This window comes from Echiichthys vipera (assembly GCF_963691815.1).
Source record: "Echiichthys vipera genome assembly, chromosome: 21".
NCBI classification, from domain to species: Eukaryota; Metazoa; Chordata; class Actinopteri; order Perciformes; family Trachinidae; genus Echiichthys; species Echiichthys vipera.
This window is the reverse complement of record NC_139846.1, coordinates 1,950,329-1,963,271: the sequence shown is the minus strand read 5'-3', so window position 1 is coordinate 1,963,271 and position 12,943 is coordinate 1,950,329. Positions and strand designations below refer to the sequence as shown.

The window sequence follows — 12,943 nt, the reverse complement described above, 5'->3', positions numbered from 1 at the left end:
CACTATTGACCATCGCATCCTGCAACAGAGACTGGAGCATCTAATTGGCATTAAGGGAACCGCATTAAGCGGGTTTAAGTCTTATTTATCAGATAGATCTCAGTTTGTACATGTTAATGACAAATCTTCCATGCACACTAAAGTCAGTCACGGACACCCTCAGGGTTCTGTCCTTGGACCGATTCTATTCACCTTATATATGCTTCCCTTAGGAAATATTATAAGGAAGTACTCCATAAACTTCCATTGTTATGATGACGATACACAATTGTATTTGTCAATCAAACCAGAAGAAACCAATCAGTTAGCTAAACTTCAAATTTGCATTAAAGAAATAAAAAGCTGGATGACCTGCAATTTTCTGATGTTAAACTCAGATAAAACTGAAGTTATTGTACTTGGCCCAAAAGGCCTCTGAAACTCAATAGCTAAAGATATTGTTACTCTGGATAATCTTGTGTTGTCCTCCAGCACCACAGTAAGAATCTGGGTGTTATTTTTGATCAGGATATATCCTTCGATTCTCACATAAAATTGCTTATTTTCAACTTTGTAATATTGTGAAAATTAGGAACATTGGGCCTCATTTATCAATCTTGCGTGAAAACGGGCGCAGATCTGAGCGCAGAATTGGTCGTATGACAGGACCCACGTGTGATTTATGAAACATTCGTATCCGACCAATCTCAGCGTACGAATGAGCGGGCCTTGATAAATGCGGCGGCTGAATTCGATCGTCATTAACATTTTACGCCCTTAAATATTCCTGGTTCGGAGGCCTCGCCCACTGAGACACTCAAACATGGAGAGGAGAAACACTGTGAAGAAAAGAAACTTTTCCGACACAGAGATGGGCATCCTGACATCCAAGATGGAGCAAAATAAAGATGTGCTTTTTGGCAGTCTTAAGAGTGGAATAAAAGGGGCCCATAAAAACGCTGTATGGAAAAGAATAACGGAGGAAGTCAACTCGAAGCAGTGCTCCACTGTGACCCGAGTGCGCCTGTGCGCACTGTTGGACAGGTGTTGTGCCGTATTCAGCACCCCTGCTGTGAAATTCAATTCAATTCAATTCAATTTTATTTATAGTGTAGAATCATAACAAAAGTTATCTCAGGACACTTTACAGAGTAGGTAAAGACCACACTCAATGACTTATTTATGATTTACATAGACCCAACAATTCCTCTGTAGAGTACGGTGGCAACGAAAACCTTCCCTTTAACAGGCAGGAACGTCAGACAGACCCAGCTCTGTGGAGGAGGGCCATCTGTCTTGACCGGTTGGGGAGGAAGAAAAGGAGAGAGAAAGAGAGAAAAGACACACAGATGAGAGAGAGACAAGCAAAGCCTAACAGTAACTATAATAATATTTATAGTAATGTGAATATAACATATGTGTTAAGACAGTTAATACAACAGAATAGTAGAAACAAGCACAGCTAAGGTGACAGAATATGAAAATGATAATAATTATGGTGGCAAACATGATCAATGATGAGTAGTGGCAATAGCAGCTACGATACAGCTACAAATTTTATAGATTATTAAACTAGTGATAGTATACCGTAATTTCCGGACTATAAGCCGCTACTTTTTTCCCTCGTTCTGGTCCCTGCGGCTTATACAACGGTGCGGCTTTTCTACGGCTTACGGTAACCAGGGGCGTGCACTACCGAGGATGCGCGAGACCGAGGCAGACATCTGGCGCCAGGTAACGAGAGCAAAACAAAGAGTAGGAGAGCGTCAGCAACAGTTTTCGCTAAGGAAGTGTTCATGCAAACACCCTCAATATGGAAAACAAACGGAGAAGTGCATATGATGCTGCTTTTAAGTTAAAGGCAATCGATCTGGCTGTCAAAGAAGGAAATAGAGCTGCTGCACGTACCCTTGACATCAATGAATGGCTGGTTATTTTGATAACGTAAATGGCTGCGGGACTGCACTTTTACTGCCGTGTTACAGGCGAGCACTTTGTATTACTTTGCACCGTTGTATTATTTGTACTCTGCACGAATGCTGTTCGCCATGTCAAAGATGTGAAAGTTTGATTGAATGATTGAAAGATTTATTGTTAATGAATGGGACGCTTTGCGTTCCCAAACAGTCATCTCTGTCCCGACAATCCCCTCCGTGGTAGCAGGAACCCCTATATACTACGGTAATTACACATCAAAACGCCTGCGGCTTATAGTCGGGGGCGGCTTATATATGGAGCAATCTGTATTTTCCCCTAAATTTAGCTGGTGCGGCTTATAGTCAGGTGCGCTTTATAGTCCGGAAATTACGGTATATGAGTAACAGTGATAATAGCAGCAGGAAGCGTCATGTAGGACCACAGCAGCAGGCACCACCACGATCAGCAGAGACCTGCGAGACGACAAAGCACAAACAGCTCCGGGGAAGAAGCTGAATTACGGACATGCATTGATGAGACATGAATGGTACAGACAGAGAGGAGAGAAGCTCAGAGTATTAGGAAAAGTATTATCCCCCGGCAGACTAGGCCTATAGCAGCATAATTAAGCAGAATAAAGTCTTATCGTAAGCCCTAGCTGTAAGCTTTATCAAAAAGGAAAGTTTTAAGTTTACTCTTAAATAAGGGGACAGTGTCTGCTTCCCGAATAACATTTGGGAGTTTGTTCCACAGGAGAGGAGCTTGGTAGCTGAAGGCTCTGCCTCCACTTCTACTTTTGGAGACTCAAGGAACGACGAGTAGCCCTGCATTCTCAGAGCACAGAGATCTAGTTGGGTGATGCGGTACTATGAGCTCTTTAAGATACGACGGAGCCAGACCAATAAGAGCTTTGTACGTAAGGAGAAGGATTTTAAATTCTATTCTAGATTTTACAGGTAGCCCCTCGCATTAAATGTGATATACTGGATCAGAAGGCTGTTGTTTCCACCTATAGGAGTAGTTTATATACAGGTAACCCAATTAAAAGCACACACTTTTGAACCTATGAATTGCAAGAAAAAATGGGATTATATTTAGGAAACGCTCAGTCAAATACATTCAACTTGCTCAAAAGATCCATTGCATTCATTTTGTAATTATGGCTGCAGTATATTTCCACAGAACATACAAAAAGTGTTGTTTTGTGTTCGCTATTATCCAAGTTTGTGATTTTAAATTCTTAAAATAGTTTAAAGACTGTAAGTAACCAATGTTCTGACCGCTGTGGGTTATCGGTATATAAACTACCCCTATAGGTCGAAACAACAGCCTTCTGATCCAGAATATCACCTATAATGCAAGGGGGTGCATTTCACGGCAGGGGTGCTGAATACGGCACAACACCTGCGCTCTTGCTCTGTAGCGGGGTTTGCCAGCGGGGTTATTCGGTATACCGTTAGAGGATACCTTTGTCACCTAGAAGAACCATACCAAGATGTTAATCATCTGATTCCTTGTTTGATTTAATGCAATTTATCTGCGGTAGCCACTAACCAAGGAGACGACTTTGGCTCCGCAGTGCGTCTTGCTGCAGCCACGCGCCAACACATTCATTCATTAATTCAATGTCGGGGTCGCGGGGGGCTGGAGCCGAGCTGTTTTGATATTTAAAAGAATCGTGTGTTCCCCCTGGCCACCTGACCGCCACGTTTAAAAGCCACAGCTTGGCATCACAAATCATCTGTACATTTATCGAGTGGTAGTTTTGGCGATTGATGAATGTGTAATCATTCATGGATGGTGCCTTCAGACGCGCATGAGTACAATCAATTGCTCTAACCACAATTTTTATTTTTTTTATTCGTTTTAAGAATCTGTTTTTAACTGTTCTTTATATGTGACTGCTTATGCTTAATGACAGCTGAGGTTTGTTAATTATTTTCAGCCAGATTTTGCTGTGCTGCACCGCAAATACACAGGCTCAAATGTGCATACACGATCTCAGAGCAGACGTGAGATTTGATCGTAGCTCCCGCTCACGTCCAAATTGATAAATGTCGACGTTTGCCAGGAAATGGTCGTACGCACGTTTTTGTGCCGTACGTTCGTTTGATAAATGAGGGCCATTGTGTCTCAGAAAGATGCAGAAAAACTCGTCCATGCATTTGTTACTTCTTGGCTGGACTATTGCAACTCCTTATTATCAGGCTGCTCCAATAAGTCTGTTAAGAGTCTCGTGCACTAACTAAAACAACTCAAAGAGAACATATTTCTCCTTTATTAGTTCCTTTGCACTGGCTACCTGTAAAATCTAGAATAGAATTTAAAATCCTTCTTCTTCCCTACAAAGCTCTTATTGGTCAGGATTGGTCTTAAAGAGCTCATAGTACTGTATTACCAGACTAGATTGCTGCGCTCTGAGAATGCAGGGCAACTTGTCGTTCCTAGAGTCTCAGAGCCTTCAGCTACAAAGCTCCTCTCCTGTGGAAAAAACTCCCAAGTCTTATTTGGGAGGCAGACACCGTCCCCATATTTAAGTGTAAATTTAAAACTTTCCTTTTTGATAAAGCTTACAGCTAGGGCTTACAAGCCCTTTACAATGTTGTTATTTTTAAAATGATTTTGTTCTGCTTAATGATGCTGCTATAGGCCTAGTCTGTCGGGGGAAAATACTTTTCCTCGTACATCTTCTCTCCTCTGTGTCTGTATCATTCATGTCTCATCAATGCATGTTCCTAATTCAACTTCTTCCCCAGAGTTGTTTGTGCTTTGTCGTCTCGCAGGTCTCTGCTGATCAGGGTGTTGCCTTCTGCCGTGGTCCTGCATGACGCTTCCTGCTACTATTATAACTATTGGTCATATATACTATCACTAGTCTTATAAACTATAAAAATGTGTAGCCATAAAAACACCATCAGTGGTATGTCTCGCTGTATCGTAGCTATTGCCACTACTCATCATTGATCATGTTTTGCCACCATAATTATTATCATACATATATAGCACTATAAATAAAATTTAATTGAACTGAATCTCCTTTCTCTCCCTGTCCTTCAACTGCATCCACTCATTCAATGAGGTGCAGTGTTGTAAGTGGCCTGGCTAAGTTGTCAATGACAAACACAGACCGAGTGGCCTTTTTATCTTTACTTTCCAGCCTCCTCTGTATCTGTCCTGCCACAGGCAGTATCCTGTTATTAGGGCCATACAGTCTTTTTGAGGTTTGAAGCAGAGGACCATCTCTACTACATTTGTATAATTTAGTGGGTATCGCTGTCACTGCTGCCTCTGTGTCTAGTTTAAGAGAAACATCTTTCCCATTTATTTTGATGTCTCAGTACCAACCAGCCCTCTCTGCCTTCACCTCACCCAGGAAAAGGCTGTCCTGATAGAGTTGATCCTCCTCAGACGTCGTCTCATGCACAGGCTGCTTGGATTTGCAGACAGCAGCAAAATGTCCTCTTCGGTGACATTTCCTACATTTAGCCTCCAGGCCAGGCCGGGCAGTCTTTCCAACTATGACATGGCACTCTCCCACATTTATGGCATGGCCCTGATGTTCCATTAGCATTATGCTTTGCTCTCCGTTCTGCATTCCACTCCTTTCTTCAAGCTGGCGAAAGCGCATGCACATCGTCCCTGGGCTCGCTGTTTATGTGGTTTCCCACGCCGCGCAGCACCACTTGCTGTTTCACTTTGTCTTATTAAGGTCATGGTAGTTGAAATTTTAAATTGAACTGAAGCTTTTCAGAAAGTTTTATATTTCTTATTCTTATCAGTTAATCTTCAAGAGCCCCAAACTTGCAATATTGCGCCAACTTGTGGACTGCAGTAACATAGCACTCTGTCATTTCCCCTGGTACTTGTTTTCACATGTTTAACCTGGCCCTCTCGAGAATGAAGTTATGTTCTCCAAAGAAATGTTTATTGAAACACTCTTCTTCTTTCTCGTAGACTAGCTTGTCCCTTTCTATTATCGCTGATGCATGTAAGATATCCTCTGCCTCATTGCCCATGGAATATATCAATGTGTTGACCTAGAAGGCCTCGTCCTTTTTATCCAAACCAGACGCTGCTCTGTACCTTTCAAGTCATCTAATCCATTGGCCAATTTTGGATGTCTCTGCAGACAAACTTCTCTGGCGGGCTAATATAAAAAGCATCTCCTCCGGTGTCAGCTGCAGAGGACAGTCCCGCGCACTCTCCCTCTTTCTCTCTTCGTCGGCCGTCTTACTTGATCTGATTCTGTTATTTAAGTCCAAATAGCAGTGGTTTCCTTGAAGTCCTGAATTCCTTATTCTGTCGACTATGCTTTCTTGTCAAAGGCTGAGTTGGTTTTAACATGAACCACCTGGCCTGGAGGACCTTCAGCCTCTTTAAATGGGCCGACTGCTTTAACCGCTGTGCCACCGGCCGGCCCAGGGAGAGCATTTTTTTAAACTTGCACTCACTGTATAAAAGTATCTGTTGTGACCTCTAGGGTCATTCACAGCCTCATGGAACTTGATGAGAACTTAAAAAGTCTGGAAATGCCAGAGGGCTGACTGGGCCGCGGTGCCCGTGTGTGTGTGTTCCAGAGAGAGAGAGGAAGAGAAGGTGGTCTACTGCTTGAGCAGTGATCAACGTTTCCATTGCATAAGAACCTTATGGAATGGGTATGATTCTTTCAGGTATTAGTCAAACCTTAAGTGTTACCAGGGAAAGTAAGGGAGTTATTATTTGAAAAAAAATTTACAAAACAAATTCAAATAAAATTGAATTATCTTAATTTGGTTTTCATTGGCAAATTCAAGGACAGATTCACTGTGCATCGGACGTTTCTGACCCCACCTCTTTACTGACAACATCATCATAAAAAAACAAAAGATATTAGATGTGTTTTTTCAGAATAGTCTCAGTATTATTTAACAACATGTGTTAGGAGTGCCATGCAGTAATAAGAGGGTCTTTTGTGTTTCACCTAGAGCGTCTGAAGCCAGCCAATTCGGAGCGAGATGCCTCCTCAATAAGCGGTGTTACAATCTTCTCAATCATTTCCGTCAACACAGTAAATGTTGGCTCCACGATGAAGTCAATGAATCCTGCAGGAAACAGTAGCCATGTCCCATTAACATTCAGTTTGTACCTTCAGCTTGTTCTGTCCACCTAAACAGATTTTATATAATCTGTTTAGGTGGACTGTCACATAAAGAGATTTACTAGACAGACAAAAGTAAAGTAAACAACATTATGAACCCTGAGGAATAAATTTAACTTTACTGGATTATTGGTGTTATTTGTATAACTTACCAATCTGGGACTGGGCCACCAAGGTGGATTTGCGGTCACAAAGAGGGGAGAAAGGTAGACCCAGCTCTGCTTCTTTATCACCCTGAAAAGAAATTCAGCATTAAGGTTCGGTAAGCACAGGTTTACCAGGGCAGGTTCCCTTACACATGATTCCATTGTAGCGACCTCAGCTAAATAGTTGAAGACTTTGGTTATCCAAATAACTATTAACCCTTGAAGCTAGTGATGTCCAAATGAAGCTTCATGAAGCATGAGTTGTATTTGCTGAGTTAACAGTTGACCAATCACAGCAGAGGAGACCAGCTGACCAATCAGAACACACTGGGCTTTTCGTGAGGGGGGACAGAAGCTCAGACAGAGTCTGCCACACAGAGGTGCTGCATGGGTGCTGCAGCAATGGACAAAATGAGAAATTTTATGTGTTTTTTAAAGATCGAAGCATGTAAATATATTGTAGTTGACCCAAAAAATCAAATATGGGTCGGAAAACTAGCATAATAGGGCCTCTTTAAGCTGACCACCCATTGCCAAAGCAACTTAATGAGCATCCCCTCTCAAGAGAGTGTGAGCCCTGTTGAACAGCCGTTCTGCTGTTTTGAACGAATCTTCTACGACCCCGTTCTTGAATTGATGACACTAAATCGTCCGTAGGTGTGAATGGTTGTCTGTCTCTGTTTGTCTCTATGTGCCCTGCGATAGACTGGCGTCCTGTCCAGGGTGTACCCTGCCTCACGCCCGATGTCAGCTGGGAACGGCTCCAGCCCCCCCGCGACCCCGACAGGGACAAGCGGTTGAAGATGAATTAATGGATATCCTTGGATGAACAGGTCTGTTGGTATTTGATATGAAACTTTCCCTTTAATAAAAAAAATTAAAGTATTGTAATGGAAATATCAGCGTAAAATTCAGTTTTCGTTAGGTTTAATTTCTTTCTCTCCGTATCATTGCTCTTGTCCATTCATAAAAGGTGATAATTACTAAATTAAATTCAATTTGAATACATTCAATTCAAACCAATTTTATTTATAGTGCCAAATCATAACAAAAGTTATCTAGGGACACTTTACAGAGTAGGTAAAGACCACACTCTGTCTTATTTATGATTCACATAGACCCAACAATTTCCCATTGAGGACGGTGGCAACGAAAACAGGCAGGAACGTCGGACAGACCCAGCTCTATGGAGGACGGCCATCTGTCTTGATCGGTTAGGGAGGAAGAAAAGGAGAGAGAAAGAGAGAAAGGACGGACAGATGGACAGAGATAGACAAAGACAGACAGAGACAGCGAGACATATCACTGATGGCATTTTTATGGCTACAAATTTTAAAATTGATAAGACTAATGATAATATTGTAAATGTCAGTGTCACATTGTGGTCAGTTCTGCTTTTATTTTGAAGGAGCGCTTTTATTCTTCTAATGTTTTTTTGTGACGCTAAACTTCCTGTTCACAATGTGCTTGCAGATCGTCGGAATGGTAAAACGTACACATAAGTTATTTATCATTTTTTATCCGTTTAAATCCTGCAAGGAAAGAGTATGTTGTGATCTATTTTATTATTCTAATTGTTCGTACCCGTTATTAGAACTCCAAAATGAGATGTGCATCGAGCTAGAGAGCAAGCTAGCTGATGGCTACAATCCTGTAATTAGCGCCCTTGGAGAGCAGAATGAGGTAGGAAAATGTGGATGGTGTATTACTATCAGAGGAGATTTTATTTTAATGTATAATAATTAATGTCATTATTCTATTTGTTTGAAATTAATTGCACAAGTTATAAGGATAAAGGCAATATATATTCTGTGAAATATTACAATAAATTGAACTTAGTTGGGTTAAATGAGTTGTATTGGGCGTAAACAAAATGAATATGTGAACATGACGGATGTGTGAATTAGTTGTGAAACTACAGAGATTTGTATTTTTTCTGTTTTTCATATTCTGTAGTTTTCACGGTGCTTATCGTGCATGGTGCACGCAGAACGAAGAAATAAATCGACAGCCGTTTAAAACTGTGCGTTTTAATTAATGGATCCGAGGGGCGGCTACAGTGAAAACTCATCGCTGCACCAACCATGCCATCCCTGGTGAGAAGCTGACGCCATCACATCCAAGGTCCAACTACCATCCTGATACCAGCCAGATTACTTCAACTCCTACGCCCAGGCAAGACCAAAAATGGACAGCATGATTAAGGTACAACAACAGATGCACAAAGAAACACTGCATGCCAAGGAGCAAAAAGACTGAAAAAGAGACAATTTTACACACAAGCTGATGGGATAACTTAAATAATAACATGGTATTGTGAGGTCAAAATTAAGTTACGAGCTAATTCTCAGTTCCTAACACTTCTTAAATAGGTGAATATTTCGAGACTGAAACTGACTCATGTGCTTGTGGACTAATAATAATAATTGATTTATTATTTAGGAAAAGGCCTGAAGTGTGAAGTGCTTTAAGCTATTAATTACTGTCTTCTCTCTATTTTGTTGTTACTGTTTTATGCTAAAAATCCCTTTCGATGTCCATAATCTGTTAATGCTTGACATAACTATTACTCTGTGGTAAAGGATAACTACAGCTTACAAGTGTAAATTCAGGCATAGGACAATCAAAAGCTACACTCGACATAAAGCAGCGGCAAAAACAAACAAGATGTCACTCCTGTCAGGGAAGAGAGACAATCCTGAAAACACACAATTCAGCTCCCGTGAAAGAAAGCTAACAGAGAAAGGCCAAGAGATGCATGACCAAGACACCAAGAAACGTGAGAAAGCATTTAACAAAACCTAAGACTGTTGGAAGCTGGTAGCAAGGGAAACAAGGACACAACTAAAAAACCCTCTGTTCATCAGAAGACCTTAATAAATTACAGCAAAACATCCAAGCAAAACATGATGACGTAAGCCAGCAGTATGAACCTATCCTACGTAACAGTAACACCACACCAGAGATTGTTAAAAAAAAAATGGATGCCTGTGTTACACTAACAAAGGATATTTGTGACCCCATAAGTAACCGTCTAGAGACTATTAATCAAGGTTATAATGACCAACTTGAGAAGGAAAGGATAACAGAAATATTAAACAAAAACGAATATGGGTCTATCTTTGGCCACACCAAAACTGAAACGATAAGCTCACCAGAGTCATTAGAGAAATCCAGTAACCAATCCAGCTCAACCAGTACCCACAACAGTAGAGTAGATGCACAAGCAGAGCTTGCTGCTAAGCTGGAACAATCAAAAGCTTTGAAAGAAAGCCAAGCACAGAAAGCACATCTTCACAAGTTAGAGGGTGAATGGAAACTTAAAGAGACAAAAATGTTGTCAGAAATGAAACAAAGAGAGGTGGAAATGCAACAACAGTTGGAACAAGGTGGGCAAAACTGCAGCAGTTACAAGAAGGAAAAGACGTTGCTATAGCAGCAGCTCGTGTGAGAGCATATGATGATTTTAAAGGTTTTGAGAACACTGAGGAGGAGATTGATGACAAAACTGACTCTGCTTCCTACAGAATGGAAACTAAACCTCTATTGAATCCAGATGCTGAAACGTTCCAACCTCACAAAGCAGCACATGAAGTGACAATGACCCAGGAGTCTGTCAGCCTAGCCCAAGCAATCGCCAGCTCATTAAGCATGAACTGCCTGCCGGTCCCTGAACCAACCACGTTCAGTGGCTACCCTTTAAAGTTTACAGATTGGAAGATGTCATTCATAGCTCTTATTAACAGGAAACCCCTCCCACCAAGTGAGAAGATGTTTTATCTCAAAAATGATCTTGCTGGAGAGGCGCGCAAGGCTGTAGAAGGTTTCTTTTATAGAGATTCAGAGAATGCATACAATGGAGCATGGGAAGTCTTACAGGATAGGTATGGGAATCCGTTCATCATACAAAGGGCTTTCCGAGATAAGCTTATGAGATGGCCAAAGATAAACAGAAACGACTCACTAGCACTACGAGAGTTTGCTGACTTCCTCCAAGGCTGCACTGAGGCGATCCCACACATCAAAGGACTAGCTATCCTTTATGATTGTGAAGAAAATCACAAGTTGCTCAAAAAACTGCCAGAATGGATCGTGCGTAAGTGGAGTCGAATTGTTGTAGAGGAACTTGACACAGCTGGAAGCTATCCAGATCTTGCATGCTTTACAAAGTTCCTGAGCAAAGAGGCACAGATAGCTTGCAACCCTATTGCTTCTCCGTTGTTGATAAATTTCATGGCGACAGATGAAAGATCACCAAAGAGAGACAAAGCTTTCAACACAAATGCACAAACAAGGAGTTAAGCTCAGGAGAAACAAGAAACAAACAGCAGTGAACCAAAATCACCTTGCTCTGTCTGTAAGAGTGAAGCTCATATCATCATCAAGTGTCCCACCTTTGCAGCAAAGAGTGCAGAAGACAAAAAGACATTCATCCATGAGAATCGGCTCTGCTTTGGGTGCCTGAGAAAGTGTCATATGACCAAAGAGTGTAGGAGGCGACATACATGCAACATATGCAACCGTCGTCACCGAACCTGCTTGCACGAAGACAGAAAACAAAGAACTGTGGAAGCAACAACGAATAGCTCCACTTCCACAGAAAAACATGCAAGCTTAGAAATGCACAATGTCGTATCCCATACATTCACACAACGTGCTTCTGCTACCTCAAGTATTGTCCCAGTCCTTGTGTCTTCAATACAAGAGCCACACCGAGAAGTACTTACATATGCAATACTGGACACACAGAGTGACTCAACCTTTGTCTTAGAAGACGTAATGGACAAACTGAATGTTGAAGCCTTTTTTTGATGCCAGCTGCATGGGATACGGTGCTTGTTCTTACATCAGGTACAAAAACGACAAAGATGAGGTCCATTGCAGTCTTGTGTTGGCGAAAGCAAGAGTTGCACCCTCAAAGGACACAAGTATCCCGAGACTAGAACTCGCGGCAGCTGTGGTTTCTACAAAAGACAGTGTCGTGTTAAAAGGTGAACTTGACATAAAGATTGATGAAGAGGTTTTCTGGACAGATTCGCAAGTTGTGCTTGGGTACATTAACAATGATGCTCGTAGGTTCCACATATTTGTAGCGAATCATGTTCAAATGATAAGGGATTACATTGATCCCAGTCAGTGGCACTATGTGGACACCACAGAAAAACCCGGCGGATCACGCATCCAGAGGTCTTCCTGCTTCAGATATTCATTCAACAAACTGGCTGCGAGGACCTTAGTTTCTCTGGGAGAGTGAATTACATCTAACACCCAGCGCCCCAACAGAATTACTCGTTGGTGATCCTGAAGTAAAGACAATTCAGGTGCTTGCAACCAAAGACAAAAACTGCAGTGACATCCTCAGGCGCCTACGTCAGTTTCCCTCCTGGACAACAATTCTTAAGGTTGTTGCAAGAATCAAGCGGCTGGGGTCTAAACAGAAACAACACAGTGAGCATGTGACTGTTAAGGAGCGTGAGAAGGCTGCCGAAGAAGTTATTAAGATCATACAGCAGCAAGCCTTCTCCAAGGAAATAAAAGATCCTTCAGGGTGAAAAAGACCTTCCAAACTCAAGCTCTCTTTTCAGTCTCGACCCCATGTGGTCCGAAGAACTCCTCCATGTCGGTGGGACATTGAAACAGTCATCGCTCTGTCACCAAGTCAAGCACCCAGTTATCTTACCAAATAACAGCCACATCACCAAGCTGATTGCCAGGGTGATACACACTTGTGTGTTTTGCAGGAGACTTCGACGGCCGACAGAGA

The 12,943-nt window shown here is 41.9% G+C and overlaps 1 protein-coding gene across 1 annotated transcript in view; it reads right to left on the bottom strand.

Moving 5' to 3' along the window:
* The window catches only part of LOC310963283 (dual specificity calcium/calmodulin-dependent 3',5'-cyclic nucleotide phosphodiesterase 1A-like), a gene marked incomplete at both ends in the record, with an annotated part of 104,860 nt that overhangs the window by 15,642 nt on the left and 76,275 nt on the right, over nt 1-12,943 (bottom strand). Inside the window, 2 exons of the mRNA XM_083936025.1 lie at nt 6,857-6,977; nt 7,186-7,267. Coding sequence (XP_083792151.1) covers nt 6,857-6,977; nt 7,186-7,267 — 203 coding nt within the window. The remainder of the gene's footprint in view (nt 1-6,856; nt 6,978-7,185; nt 7,268-12,943) is intronic.